Source organism: Periplaneta americana, chromosome 10, assembly GCF_040183065.1.
Source record: "Periplaneta americana isolate PAMFEO1 chromosome 10, P.americana_PAMFEO1_priV1, whole genome shotgun sequence".
Taxonomy (NCBI): domain Eukaryota; kingdom Metazoa; phylum Arthropoda; class Insecta; order Blattodea; family Blattidae; genus Periplaneta; species Periplaneta americana.
This window is the reverse complement of record NC_091126.1, coordinates 87,468,100-87,484,698: the sequence shown is the minus strand read 5'-3', so window position 1 is coordinate 87,484,698 and position 16,599 is coordinate 87,468,100. Positions and strand designations below refer to the sequence as shown.

The 16,599-nt window shown below is 33.4% G+C and overlaps 1 protein-coding gene across 5 annotated transcripts in view; it reads left to right on the top strand.

The window, feature by feature from the left end:
* Positions 1–16,599, top strand: part of LOC138707871 (solute carrier family 41 member 1-like) — a 144,293-nt gene that overhangs the window by 22,005 nt on the left and 105,689 nt on the right. For all 5 annotated transcript variants that reach the window (XM_069837866.1, XM_069837868.1, XM_069837867.1 and 2 more), the window contains one exon: positions 10,459–10,488. In XM_069837866.1, coding sequence (XP_069693967.1) covers positions 10,459–10,488 — 30 coding nt within the window. The remainder of the gene's footprint in view (positions 1–10,458; positions 10,489–16,599) is intronic.

Genomic DNA, 16,599 nt, shown 5'->3' with positions numbered 1-16,599 from the left:
CAAATCTACAAACTAATCTGATTGCACTGAATTTTCCATTGTGAATGAATAGATTGAACTATAAAATCGTCTCATTTACTGTTATTGACTTCTTGTGACTCGTCATTGGTGGGAGGAAGACTGAAATATTCTCTAGCAGTTGGAGAACAAACATTTTTAAAAATTTGTAATTCCTTGTACATTGCCTTTAGCTGTTTACAGTTTACAATGATGAATCGTTTGGTTTCCTCCTAGAATTCGCAATCTCTTGCCTCCAGTCATCGGGTACTTCACACCTTGCTCTCTGATTGACAAGTCCCATGTTTTTGTCACATTCCAGGTACGAGTGGGAAATCTGATCCACTGAGCATCAATCTCTTCTTAGTATGTACTACATAATGACAAAATCTAAATACTGTAAAGTTCCTATTTTGTCCGGAACAAGAATCATAGAAAATACGGAGTTCACTAACACAGTTTGGTACAATATTCAAACAGTGGTGCCATATCTTAGAGCAAACTTCATCAGAGCCTTTACTTTAAATATTTTGATCATACATGTCTTCCTGTTGACAGCGTATGTATGTTACAAGAATAAAAGGGCAGCTGTCGACGATAATAGCCCTCAATAGTTCAAAAGTTTGGAACTGGTAATTCTTTTGGAAATCCATGCAGATAGCTTCTTTATACTCTTACTTCCTGGATTTTAGACGTGCAGCCCGTTTTACTTCATAAAATTTCTGTCCTTTTCTCTTGTGCAATTCATTCTTTCAAATCAAATTTTGTTTCTCCTCAAAATTATCTAATTTACTTGCATCTTTTTCATTGGAAATTTCTGATTTAATGTGTGAAATGTCAGCTAATGTTGTATTTAGTGACAAAAATTACTCTGTATTGCTCGTAAGACATAGAGTTCGCAGGAAATTTTTTTGAGTGTAACTTAAGCAGCTTAGAAATATTCAAGTTCTCTGGAAGATACGACCTTCGGCTATCGTGACGAGATTAGGGGACTTTCTGACCTCTAAGTGATTGAATGTGCTGACAAATTTTAGATAAAATCTCTGCTTTCATTTTTGGTGAGGCCTGTTTCCATGTTTAACTCTTGTTTCTGTATGGGCTTTTCCAGTAGTAGCCAATGACGTTTTCAAAGTGACTAAACGTCTGTCTGTTATTCCATGTAGTGCAATAAATGCTTTATAGCAAACGGGAACATCAGTATTTTGCCCATCTTTGTTTATTCGCATTTTATATCTGTAAGAAAAATTATGAAAATCAGCTTCGGCTTGTGTTTTTCTGGATCTTCTTCTTTGCACAGGAAGTACCGAAATTAGTCCTGAAAGGTGAGCATTTTGAGTGTCATATGATGCTAATTCATTGAAATGTTTAATAAGATCGCTTCTTTCACTTTGGCTTATTTTCTGAAAACACGGAAAACGAGAACATTTACAGTCTTCTCCCATAATGTGACTCAGCACGAATTATTTTATGCATCTATAACACGTCCTGTAACTTTTCTCTTCCTTGAATTTACAGAACGTGGAATGGGTCCAGATAATTCATTTTCTCTAACGTCAGACATTATAAAAATAAATTGCACTAACCACAAACACTACAATATGTACCATAAAAGTAGCTATAATAAAGGAAATAATCAATATCCTACCACTGACATCTGAACACTGGAATAGTACAGCTGTTTGTATTATGCTCACAAGTAGTTCTAATGAAAATTAATATAATTTATTGTCACGTGGAATAACAGCTAAACATCATACAATCATTTAATAATATTATTATTGTATAATACAGATCGTATTGGCATATGTAAAAATAAACTAACCAGCAATGTGCTATGGCTCTAAGATCAAGTTTGTAACGACTGTCTGCATTAGTTTCTGTGTTTAAAATGGACATTGTTCATTCTTTCTTGGGATGGATGTGACATTGTTCATTCTTCCAAAGTATACAGAAACTTCAACGCAGAATACTGAGGACAATTTTCATTCTTGCATAAAATCAATGCAGCCACATGAAAGTACTCCCCTTCTACTATCAGATGGCACTATTAACTCAATTTCGATTTTTGATGGACCTTGTTCGTTATTCCCGTGTACCCTTCATATATTACCCATCTTTTTCTGTATATTTTTTTTTTATGGAGCAACATTTTTAGAAAATACTGCAACTCTACATAATTTTGTTATTAATGGAGAAAAATTCACCCCGGCACTGAGGATCGAACCAGGGTCTCCAGTTCTATACACTGGACGCACCAACCACTGCACTGGATCAAATCCTTCTCCTTTGTTTTTTTTTCCTTAGTGGCCTTACTGCGTGTTCGACTTATATATATATATATATATATATCTAGACATATATTTTAAAGCAACAGTCATCACACAAGGAGCGCACTCAATTGAGTGAACTTGGCGGCTGGGACTCCTACACTATATGCTCTGTTAGGCGAATAATCTATGTAGAGATTAATTTTTGGTTCTACAGAATTATCTGTGATGGTTACCATTTGTTATTAACAGAGACAAATTTGCCCAGCATCGAGAATCAAACCCAGGTGCATAGAATTTGGAGACTCGGGTTCGATCCTCGGCACCGAGGCGAATTTTTGCCCTTAATAACAAAGGTAACCATCACAGATAATTCTGTAGGACCAAAAATTAATCTCTGCATGAACTCTACGTAAGTTTCGAAGATTTTTGCGAACATACCAACTCATTTTTATCTTCCCTGAGATGGAAGAAATGGTTTCTGGTATGTTGTTTCTCTGTCCGAATCTGTGTACAGCCATAATTTTTTCTTACTCATTAGGCCTATAATTCGATTCATCTGAGAAGTAAACTTACACACGTAAACTTTATGATTTTAGTTGAATAATACAGTAATGGTAATATGGTTGAAAAACTTTATGAACAGTTTAAAACAAAATTTGAAAGTTTGGATTTCTATGGGACAATAAAAATCTGTAGTATGGCTTTCTTCAGGAAAGACGTAAAACCAGGAGTCTTTTCATAGGTTTGTGAAACATGAAAGAACTCTGCTGCTGACTGTGAGGACCCCAGGCAAAATTCACAGGCCACTTGCTTCTCGCTCACTGAGAAATTCATTATTTTGCAGACATAAGTATCTGTAGGCCAGCTTCTTATTGAGACTGCAGCTATCTCCAGAGGAAGTCTCATGAAACTACAGAGACTTCTGACAAAGTAGGGAACATAAATATGAAATCAGTACTGATATCATGGAAATGACGCACTCTCTATTATTCATTTTGTATGTTCTGCAACAATTCATTTCTTTTTCATATGAACAGTGATTTCCTCGTTTGTAGTTTATTTTCTTGAACTATAATTTACAAGTTATACAGAAATGAAATCATATACTGTGCACTTGAATAACACATTGAAACTTACATTTTCTGTACTGAATACAAATTCTTTTTGTGATGCCAAAGATTAAATGTTTCAGTTATCAATTGCGTGTTATAGGTAGATATATTCGATTAATTTTGTACCTACATATTCAGTTCTAATATGAATTTGCCATTGACGAAAATCTGTGTTTTAAATTGATAGAACTACGGCACTGTATTAGTCACTTATAAAGAGATTCTGCTTCTGTAACTTACCAAGCAACCAACATTTAAAGATGAACGTCAAATTGAATTATGTACAGCTGTCAAAAGAAAAAGTGGCCGCTCTCCTGTATCAAAGTTCCCTTCGGATATCTTCGCTACAATTCGGAGACAGGCGATGTTACATGTTGTTGGACCACGTTGCCTGATATCTAGAGTTATAATTGAAGAATACTGTGTGTTATTCGATAGCATAATGGTAGCGTTCAGGCCTCTTATTCATGAGGTCCTGCGTTCGACTACAACCTCGTGCTTTTTATGTCCTTTTTTGTTCTGTTTTTGAGAAAGACAAACTAAAAATAATGGCTCCTTTCTCTTTTATGATTATTTTAGTAATTAACATCAGGTTCATTAATATATTATGCCATGACTTTATCATTATCATTATGATATTGTGGCTGCAAATGGAAAGAAAAAAAGATTTTATTCTCAATAAAATATCTTTCGTGGCATAAACATAACAAATTTACTGGCGTCGGCCTTAAAACATTCAACAATTAATCGTTCAAAAAACAAATCAAAAAGCCACAATTCAATATTTAGTCTATCTTCCTCTTATCTCGATCATCTTGCAGTCGAGTGGGCATGGAATTGACTAGTCTTTGCAAATAGCGACTGTTCTTAGACACGATATTCCAGGCATTCTGAACATACACACATAAATGTTCTGTCCATGGGCAGGTCTTACATTGCAAACCCAGCAATCTCCAATATTTCCTATTTTCTGCCTTCCTCTTAGTCTCCGCATATGATCCACATATCCTAATGTCGTCTATTATTCTTTTCAACCAGAGACCCAACCAATTCCTTTTTCTCTTTCTAATCAGTTTCAGCATCATTCTTTCTTCACTCACTTTTTCAAACACAATTTTATTTCTTATTCTGCCTGTCCACTTTACACGCACCGTTCTTCTCCACATCCACATTTCAAATGCTTCAATTCGTTTCTCTTCATTTCGTCGTAATGTCCATGTTCTTTCCCCATACAATGCCACACTCCACACAAAGCACTTCACTAGTCTCTTCCTTAGTTCTTTTTCCAGAGGTCCGCAGAAGATCCTTCTTCTTCTATTAAAAGCTTCCTTTGTTCATGTTTGCAGTTTTCTTGGGAAGGATAGGCCTAAATGCGGTAACATCCCGTTGCTTTCCGCACACCACTATCTCTTTCGCATCTTATTAAATTCCAAGGGGCCCAAGCGTGGAGATGAGGAGAGTGGATTTGACTAATTGGGCCCTCCGGACTTCACCGAAAGTCACGGCAAGGGTTAAAAATATTAATTCTATCAGGATGTTTGACACGGTCAGAGACCGGGAAATCTCAATTAGCCTTTGCCCCCCGCATCCTGGACTAGCTTCTACGAATCATCAGAAGATCTTAGAGTGTGATTGGGCCAATTTTTCCAAAAATGTTTCCACACTTTTGCTGTCGTAGCTCAGCGGACGAACGTCGGAATTTAGATGTCAATGTCTCAGGTTCAATTCCTCGTTACTCCTTTTCATTTTATTGTGGTTCAAGGTAGTATAATGTAATAATACAAAAAGAAAAACTAATACCAGTATTATGCAACTGGATTTTTCCAAACCTAATATTAAATTTATGTTATTTATATCGCTAAAGAACGATTACAATATAAATGACTTGAATATTATTTATACAGTATCACTAAAGAACGATAACATAATATAAATGATAAATATCGGTTTGTTTAATTAATATATTGCAAAAGAACAATAACAATATAAATAACTTGAATACTGTTTTATAATGCTAATGAAGGAAAACAGAATATAAATGATAACTTGAATATTATTTAAATCGCTAAAGAACGATAACAATATAAAAAACGTGAATATTATTCATATCGGAATTTCACAGATTTATTACAGATGTATTTAAGAAATTGTAGAAGAATAGTAAATAGTAACAGTGTCCTATTTATTCTTCTTGGAGCCAAATTTGTAACTTTTAAAAGTGTGGTTACTAATGTTGAAGTGTATGTGTTGTAACGGATGCTTGATTTGTTATGTATGTGAGTCAGTTATGGGATGCTTGTTGTCGTCGCAATGTCGTAATTATAATTTGATTGTGTTCGTGTGACTATTGTGTATTAATTTATGATATATGGTACGGAAAGCTGCATATTTGTGTTATAGAAGTGTTACGTATGTGTGTTGTTAATGTTTTTGTATGTTACAAATTGATACCTGATATTTGTTTTGCAATCGCAATGCCTAATTTACGGATTGTTTATGTTTTGTTTACATCGCATAAGCTAATTTAATTTTCTTTTCCATTTCTCTTTATGCTTATCTTTTTTGTGTATAAAACTATAGCCCTAACATACATATGTAAAATACGGCTAACCCCCATTGGAAATACAATAATAATTATTATTCATATCGTTATAATACGATAACAGAATACAAATGATGACCTGAATTTTATTCATATCTCTGAAGAACGATAACAAAATATAAATAACGTGATATCCATAAAGAACGATAACTGGTTATAAATGATAATTTGAATATCATTTACATCGCTAAAGAAAGATTAAAAAATAAAATGAAAACTTGAAGAAGGCCCAAACCCACGACCTTTGAATCATTAAACAAGCACTCTACCGCTGGTCTACGAGGCGTAGATATGGAACACTTTCATAGTTCCGGAACTGCTTGTACAAGCATATGCATCGTGTAACATCGCCGCGACCCGAAGTGGACTTTGAAAATATTCGCTGTTCACGAGTGCGGCCACTTTTTTTTTTGACAGCTGTACACTCTCGAATACAAAAGAGATGCTTACAAATTAATGATAATGAGAATTAATCTTCACCATTCTATGTACATTCTATATACACTTTAACATTTACATAATCACTGATTAACTATGTAACTTCTTTACTGTGTTAATATGAGGAATTTTATCGGGCTGACTAGTTTCGAAGTGATACTGGTATTCTTCATTGTCGAAGTCTAATCAGTGATTATATAAGTGTTAAAAGTGTATATAGAACAATGAAGAATACAATTTCGAAACTAGTCAGCCAGGTAAAATTCCTCATATTAACACAGTAAAGAAGTTACAAAGTTAAGTAATCTGTTGTTAAAACAAATGACATGCCTGTGTTTTAAATTATTTGTGGTAAGGAACAGTATTGTATATTCCATCCCGAAAACTGTAAAATGTAGCTCTCTCAAATCCCAGGTTTTTTTTTTTTTTTGGTGTTTAATAAAATTTCCATTTCTTACTATATTTCCGTTATCTCTAGGGTCTTGGTTTCGAAAATTCATTCGTGTAGGTATCTTTCAGCCCTAAATTTTTCTGAAGTTTTCAATTGGACTTATATAATTATTTAGGTATTAACTTTCTTTTAGAAGAAACTGAAGACTTTTATGCTCTATTTCATTAACAGCTTGGATTACGTCTATTTTGCAAATACATTTATATCAATATTTTTAAACTGAATTTTTAAAGTAAAGTTTTTTTATTGGAGACATAGTTTTGCAAATAATAATTCATTTCTCTAAAAATTATGATATGTAGATTCATTGCGTTCATTTCATTTATCAATTTATCTTATGTATCAATGGACTTTTGAGTTTCTTTGAGAGAGAATAGTCATTTCTTCTTTTAGTGAAAATGGTCATATTCCATACGAATTATTCCCAGCAAAATTAATTCGTAGATGCTGAATGAAAGAACGAAATCTTCCCAAATAGGTTATCAGAAATTACTGTACACACAGACAGACAAAGAGATGCATACAGGTACTGAAAGGGATTTTTGCGGTACCAGGGATGTTGAAAACGTATAGAGTAGACTAGGGCAGTTTTGATTGCATTTTAAAGGCGAGTGAATCTGATCAAGTTTGATTTTCCCAAATAAGGTGCGCAAATTTTATGTTGACAAGTGGCAACTACTGGTGGTCATTGAGAGAAGCTTTCTGTTTAGAAGCATTGTTGCAGTTTGAGTTTGGGTTGCTGTAATAAGTATATTTTAAACCACTGCGAAATAATTTCAGATGTAAGTCTATCACAGAATTGTCTGTTTTTTTTTTTTATTCTTTATGTACTAATTTAAGGATTTTTAGTACAAAAACGTTTACATAATTTTTAATGGATATGAAATTAAAGAATGCCCTCTTTGTGAACATAACCTATAATGAAATCTTTAAAGTTATCAGTGTTTCCAACCTTCTGTTGAAAATTACACTACGTCAGCTGGTGATTCAGATCCATTTTCGCGGGTGATTTCGATCGTTTGTTAACGTTTATTTAAGGAGTAGTTTTTATATCGTTTTCATTTTCCTGTTGCAAATGGGAAAATATAAAAGTAAAAAAAAAAAGAAAAAACGTGGACAGAAATGATATGAAAGAGGCTCTTGCTGTGGTGAGAAGTTTCATATCTATTAAAGAAGCTGCTAAGCAGTTTAAAATTCCTTTTACTACACATCAGAATGAAATAGAGAATGCATGGATCCTAAAAACACCAGAAAACAAGAAAAGTCAGCAGCTTCTAAAGTTTGTAATGATGAGGAAGAACTTGAATTAAAAAACCGAATTGCCAAACACGCTCATTTCGACCATGGCTTAACGTGTGGCAGTTTTGTTTCATGTCTTATGATGATCCAATGTCTATTAACCCTCGACACTTATCTGGGGTCGTTTTTGACCCCACACCATATTTTATTGTTAATATCAACATCCATATACTCCGAAATGTTCCAGTAAGCTAGATATGCTATTCTATGTTATTTTAATTTCCTTTACAATTAAAATTATTATTTCATAATTATATATATATATATATATTTTTTTTATATTTATTGCTTGGAGTCGTGGACGGCCTCAGCTATAGAACACGTACATATTTTGTAATTAGATTTATTTTGCATTTAAACTTTTACTCATTTTTGTCATTTATTGACACAAATAAACCCATGGTTATATTATTCCAACTAAAATGTACGTAATGCCATTGTTATAACGTAATTTTTGGAATAGAAATATTCAGGTACAAGCAAGAGTTGATGACAAAGTAACACACAATTTCATGCATCATGGATAATTTTGTAAGATTCGAAGAGGCATATAGTCTTGAACAAGTGCTACAGGATATTACCAACATTGGTCACGATAAAGGTAGACCCACAGACTATGGGTAAAAGGTTGTAGATTTAAGAGTAATTATTTGTATTTGTATAATAAGGTTCTTGTATTTTCTACTGCAGTGATGAGACTAAATTAATTAATTGTCTAAACATAATTAACACTAACTTGATCCAATAACAACTTGCGTTTTGAATTTTATTTCAAGGAAAGTGAAAGTATTCTATGATAATTGAATAAATAAAAACACAAATGTAGAATAAATAGTCTGCCATTAAACTAATTATATTAATTAATTGTTTAAACATAATGAGTAATCTAGGTGCAATAAAAACTTTGAATTTACTTGTATGTATATAAAAAGTACATAAAGGTATAAAATTCCCTAATTATTTACAACAAATATGTCTGGGGTCAAAAAGACCCCAGATAAGTAGCATGAAATTCTAGAGCTGTTTAGTTGTGAGGGTTCAGAAAAGTGAATGGATTCAATGCCAGGTAAAGCAAAATGAGTGGTGCCATGAGATTTGTGTAGGGGCCAAAGGGATAAAACAGTTTATTTGTGAGAAATGTATGTCGATTATAAGTTAAGTGACTGAATATTTGAGGCAGGGCTGAGTAACGAATGCACTTACTCTTATGTTTGGATTTATAGAATCTTTTCTAGGCCAATGATCAATTGCTCAGTAACACGTTATTTGTGTTATTATAGATAAATTTTTATTATTGTAATTGGAATAATATAACTTGCTTGTTGTGTATCTTTCATGTATTTAATTTCAATGATCAGAATCACCCGACATGCGATCGGATTCACCCAAACTTGGAGGGTGAATCCGATCATTTGCAAAACTCGTAAAAATATAAAACAGCTAAATTAGAATGTTCCAAAGAAATATTTTAATATTGCATATTAGAGGTAATAGCGCAACCTTTCAATTCATAAAACAGTTTTGTGAAAATATGTTACATTATTTATCTAGAGGCAATTTCCCCAAATTCGATTGGAAACGTCCTACTCTACTCTATATCCTTGAAAACATCGAAATATTTTTTTTTTTTTTTTTTTTTTTTGCATTATGGTAATATTTCCCCTTTATACTTCGTATAATAAAGTCGGAAGAATTGAATTTCGCTATTGACATCAATGTTTTTACAGAATTTTCTTAATGTGACTATACAGTAGTTACAATGCAAGTTTCGTGAAGTATAATTTCTGTACACAGTAATCTGTAACAAAGTGTTCAACTTAGGTCACATTTTACTTGTACAGTTATTTGTTATAAACATTAAGAAGAAAGAATTATATACTGGTATGAATAGAGTGCAGCATGATTTGCACAAGCTTTCCAGTTACACTTTGTGGAGTAACTATAAAATGTTTAGTTTTTTTTTAATTAAGTTTTATTAAGACCTTCAAGATACATTCAGTCACTAATAAACTGCTGTAATAACGCCGTTGAGTTGTAGTAGTTGTATTGTTTCCACTGTTTCGTGCAAGTAGTGTTATTTAATAATTTGTATTCAATTTTCAACAGCAGTATAGAAGTTACTATGTAAAAAATACACCTCCGAATTTTGTGGAATATTACAATTTAATCATGTTCACATGTCAACTGCCCAGAAGATACTGTTTGTAGGTAATCATATAATAAAATAACTAGAATACAGATTTAACATAATCCAAAAAGATTTTGTTTCAATGTAACTCTTTGTTGCAGGTGGTTCTGTTCTTGGAACACACCAGAATGGTAAGTGAGAAGTTTCCTTCCCCTTGCAGTTAAATTGTTTACGTAAATGATTAGCTTAGAATATTAAATAATTATTTAAAATATCTAAGTTGTGTATACCATATATTAAATTATTTTTGAAACTGTTGAAAAGTATTGGTTGTCTGAATCTAAGTTTCGTTGTACTCGTACATAATATGTAATTTTATTAAATAATAATAATAAATAACTTAAACATAGAATTAACTGAATTGCATATAATCATTACTACAAAAAAATCATGCAAATGACACAAAGGCCTAATTTATATACATACATAAGATTGTAACAAAAGTAGTGGGCAAAACTTAGGTACCGGTATGTATTCCTCATATGTATAGAAGAAGAAGAAATAGTTATATCAATATGGGTCTGGAAATGCTTGATTTCTGTGTAGGGCTTGCAAGAACGATCATAATGCATTCCAATACATTTGTTTACCAGAATTATTGTGATGTATTCTCTTTACATTTCTATAGATGAATTGTTCAAAATATCTATCTCCTGCCTGAATATAGGCCGCAGCTCATTGTCTCATTGTGATCCAAACATGCTTGGCCTCCACGCTCACCAGTTTTCAGCTCATTGCACTTCTCTGTGTGGGGTCGTTGGTGTTTTCGTTTTTTGTGAGTAATGCAGGAACAATCAATCAGCGATTTCTGCAAGGCTGTCAAACAGTAAAAGCTGTGCCGGGAATTTGGGAGCATATTCGGATCTTGATAAGATGACGAGTTGCGGCTATATTGAAGCAGGAGTTACGCATTTTAAACAATTCATCTAAAGCAGGCATGTCTGTCAAGGTCACTGCCACGAGTGAGGCATGTGTTGTGGGTGGCATTGCGTGGGGATAGGATCTGTTTACGCTGTGTTTTATGTGGAGGGTACACAGCTGTTCTGAATTGCTCTTTTACTTTATAAATTTCTTCATTGTTTCTATATTGATGAAATCAGGTTTTGTGTCAGATATGAAAATGCATACACTTTTTCAAATTGTTGTTCAGTAATAAACTGTCCGAAGACAGGTTTGAACCTCATAAGTGACACCAATAAGGCATCACTCATGAGGCAACTAAGCCAGGAGATAATGAGGTAGGGTGGATAGTTCCTTTCCCCTCCATTGCATACATCGCTGACTAGTTACATATTACCCTAATCAGACTTCAGATGTACACAAACATTTGATTTTCCTCTGACACATATTGTCAAGTGAGATGTACTGCCCGATAATAGATGTACAGATACGGAAGTAAAATTTCGAGGGAGTCTTGTTGGGAGCCCTCCTGTATGTAGGCAACAATTTCGGATGACTGTCCACAAGTAGCATATATACTGGGGCTCTTGTTTACTGCACATGGGCAGTATGTTGTAAGCGAAAATTTTACAATAAGGGAGCTCCAAATTTTATTTCCGTATCTGTACCTCATATCAGAGGTAGTTTTTCAAATTAATATCACTTAAATCGTCCTTTGTCGGTTTCTTATCAATTTATTAACAGAAACTCTCCATCTGTGAATGGATGGTATCCCGAAGCTATTGTTATGTACTATTTCATAATTATCTGCACCATGGCGTCGTGGTCTAAGGCATCCTGCCTAAGACTTTCATTACAGAATGCGCGCTGGTTCGAGTCCTCATGGGGGAAGAAATTTTCTCTTGAAATTTCAGCCAGTGTATGGGACCGGTGCCCACCCAGCATTGTGATGCACTTGGGAAGCTATGATAGGTAGTGAAATCCGGTTGTGAAAGGCAGATATAACAGCTGGGGGATCATCGTGCTAACCACACAATACCTCCATTCTGGTTGGACGATCGTCCACCTCTGCTTCGGTATGTGGACGTGAGGCCGGCAGCCATTTGGTCAGTCTGGGCACTTCATTGGCTGTAGCGCCACGGATTATTATTATTTATTGTTATTTCATAATTAGCCCTTAATATGAATATTTGTTCACAGCCTAAAATAAATAAATAATTTTATCATAATAAGCAGTCGATTATATATCAGTATTAGTATAGTAACTTTCGTTGCAAGCATAGTAGTTAATAGATGTTAAATTACCAGAATTGTAAAAAAGAAACAAATTTTTACGAGATGAATAATATAATTAAACATCACTTACTGAGAAAGCTCTTGTCTCAGACGCATTAACAAATCAATACTTTCATCGCTTACCATGTGTTTGTAATAATTCGCTTACCATGTGTTTGTAATAATTTTTATATTTTAGAGGACAGTCAGGGCTAGAATTTATATTTGAATACATATTTGTTTGACTCGTCACATTAAAGTTTCATAATATACTTGCTAATAATATTTGGAATAATATAAAACTTACTACCTCTGATTGAGGTTCTGACTATATGTACATCTATTATAAGACAGTACATCTCACTTGACGATGTGTGTCAGAGGAAGAACAATTGTCTGTATACATCTGAAGCCTGATTAGTGTAATATATATTCAGTCAGCGATGTATGCAATGGAGGGGGAAATTTACTGACCACCCTACTCCATTATTTCCTGGCCTAGTTGCCTCATGAGTGATGCCTTGTTGGTGTCACTTGTGGGGTCCAAACCTGTCTTTGGACAGTTGACAACATAAAACTTAAATAATTTCAAGAGAAAAATTGTTCCGAGGCGGGTATAGATCCCGGGACCCTATGCTTAGCACACAAATGCTCTACAAACTGAGCTATCCCAGGAACTATACATGACACCGTCACAATTCATCCTTTTATATCCACACAACTCAAATGGGCTGACAAGGCGCCAGAAACCTACAGTAACGAATATTGAATTATTCAAGCTTGCTTCACAGGGAGCTTCTACCTGAAAGCCAGATTTGCATAACATAAAACTTACTCTACTTTCCATTAGACCATTTCGGTATTTACAAGAGTAGGGCATGTTTTATATATTTGAGGAAGATTCACTTACCTGTATTTTTACAAATTCCAACATTTTATTTTCATATTTTATGGTTTCGAAATTATTGTGACATAATATTTAAAATTTACTTTACAAGAATGAGAATTTCAAAGAATTTTTTTTTTTTTTTTTCCATAAATGTGGAAAGCAGTTACTGCACAGAAAATACCTTCATAATCTTAATGTCAAATTTCGTTGTTTTAAATTTGTGTTCTATTGCTTATCATGTTTAAGCAGTAAGTTCTTCAATATATATAGTATGTTTCTCCCTGATCTCTTAGATCCCAAGTTTCAAAATGTAGCCTATAGCCAGAATTCATTAGTTGCCATAAATGAATTAAATGTCACGAAAGTGGCCCTCGTAGTAATATATATATATATATATATATATATATATGTATATATATATATATATATGTATATATATATATATATATATATATATATATATTCCTTTTTGCTATCAGTTGTAAATATATGTTTTTTTTAATCTGTATTTATTTATAGCCGCTTTTACTCCTAGGTCATATTATGACTCTAGTTTACTGTTGGGAATATGCTATTGTACTGTGTGTATTATTTCGTGGTAATTAGAGTCCAATCTGCATTCACCTTTATTTAACTGAAAATTAGTTATATTCAATCGAAGAAAACCAAACAAAAAATCCTCGACCAGGGATCGAACTCGGTACATCCCGAATGTGAGTCCAATCCATTATCACTGAGCCACCTCTCTCAGTAATATATATATGGTATGTTGAAGGGGTTTGTCCATGAATTATTTTCGCATCAGTCTATTTCTTTCTTGAAAAGTAATACAATATCAATTTCATACCGGTATCAATTTTACATACAATTTTCATAAAAGCAAAGTAATTTTAGAAGTGAATAAATACATATATGAACAGATATAATTAGGGAATTTTTACCAAATTAATTTCATATACATGTACATACAGGGTGTAACGAAAAAATGTGGGAAAAAAATCAGGTTGGATTCCTCATATGTACAAAAGAAAAATGGTTATATGAACATGGGTCCGGAAATGCTTAGTTTCTGAGAAAGGTTTGCAAGTATGATCATAGTTTACTCCAGTACATTTGTTTGCTGGAATTGTTTTGATGCATTCTGTTGACATTTTCTTTAATCAGGGATGTCAAGGTTACCTACTTGTGGCTGTGGTATGCCTTGTGCTGTCGTGGCTTGCTACTATTCCATTAACACACCCCTTGGCATAAACTGAAGTAGCTACTATATGTTTAGTATTTGTATTCGTACAGCAATGGCTTCACATGAGGCGCTATTTAATATTTTGATTCTGACTGGAAAATGCTGTTCTTTTTGAGAATTTTGGTACATAACTGGGGTTTTGCTGTGTAATCAAATAGAAGTAAATAAATATAACTTAAAGAATCATTATAACCAAGATTACGATTTATAGGCACTAAGATGGCTAAATACAATATGTACATATGGACTGAACATTATCAAAATATGGTCTAAGAATTTTATAAAAAAAATGACCCAAATAATGAAAATGAAGTAATGAAAATTTTAGCAGTTCATCAGAAATGATTTTCATGCTACTAAATTGCATATACATACATACATACATACATACATACATACATACATACATACATACATACATACATACATACATGAGTCCTGCAAAACCAGTTGAAAACTGAAGGAACTTACATAGCGCTACTGAACGCCTGGCTTTATAGGCAGTCTGCGAAGTACAGAGTATTCGAGTTGATTCGATGTCTCTGTGGGTGGACGGCTCTGGCGTATAAAATGAAGATCACAGTGAACCATCCAGATATTATAGCTGCGGATCATCAAGATGAACAAACAGCATGCAGCGTGAAACTGCAGATGTTGTAAAGTGTAAATTGCAGAAAAAAACTTTCGGTTGTAATTTTTGCTTACACTAGACAACTGAATTATAATATTACAATAATGACACCTTAAAAACAGTAAACTCGATCAATAGTAAAACTAAAACAAAAATAATTTTATATCTTCTGAAACCTATTACAACCAACGCTTTTAGTATGTTTACTATGACTAGAGTCACAAATGTAATATAGGTTTTCCATTCATTTAAGTGAACCATATCACCCCATACAATCTGCAGGGTTATTTCACTTCTACCCTGTATATGAATAGCTACTGTTTTGGAGGAATGCATTTAGAGTTAATATTTATTTAATTTTATGTTTTGTGATTAATTGTAATTCTATTTTGGATTTATTTTCTTATTATATCTCGCATTATACATTATGCTCATTTCATTTTCTACATACTAAATTGATGGAAAGATCACCAAACAACTCTAGCCTCTCTAGCAACACTTGTGAAACGAATATTGGCCATTCCATGAATAAGTGTTTCCACCGAGCGTAACTTTAGACTAGTAAAACAGATTTATTAACCCATTTATGCCCACTGGGTCGTTAACGACCCAGTGATTATAATTTGTATAAAATATCCCGGTTGTGTTATATTGTGACTTCTATAAATTAGGTTGGTAACTGAAAGTGTTGTCTTGAGTTATAAACATGTGTGTTTGATTAGTGCTGCACCATTCACATTTTATTTGAAACTATGTCTCAGCTTGCGTAATTGACTAGAATTCTGCAGCACATAGCTAATAATTTCTGTTTGTTGCCATGGAGTGTGGCTCATTGTCGAGCTTCTGAATACGAATCTAAAACACCAAAATTTAAGTAATACAATATATCCTGATAGCATTGTAACAGTTATAGTAATATAGCAACAATGACAATAGTTTTTTAGAGTGGGTCGTTAACGACCCAGTGGGAAAATGAGAGGTACCATTTTGTCGCTTAGTAATATTTCTGTTTATATGATTCTTTTTCGTTCGTTATAGTTTATTTTTGTTTTGATATACTAAGAAGGGACTGAAAACTCATGAAATACTGTCTGAACTTGAAGCAACAGACACGAGGAGCAATCCTGGAGAAATTGATGTTTATATTGCACCACCTGTACATGGAGAAAGCGATGGGGATTCTGGAAATGAGGAGTGTAATAATCCAGACTGCTTGACGAGGACATTGTTTGAAGCAGAAGCTGAGGTAAGGTTTTCAAATGAAACAAGAGATGATGAAAATGATTCCCCTAAGTCTACTTTGG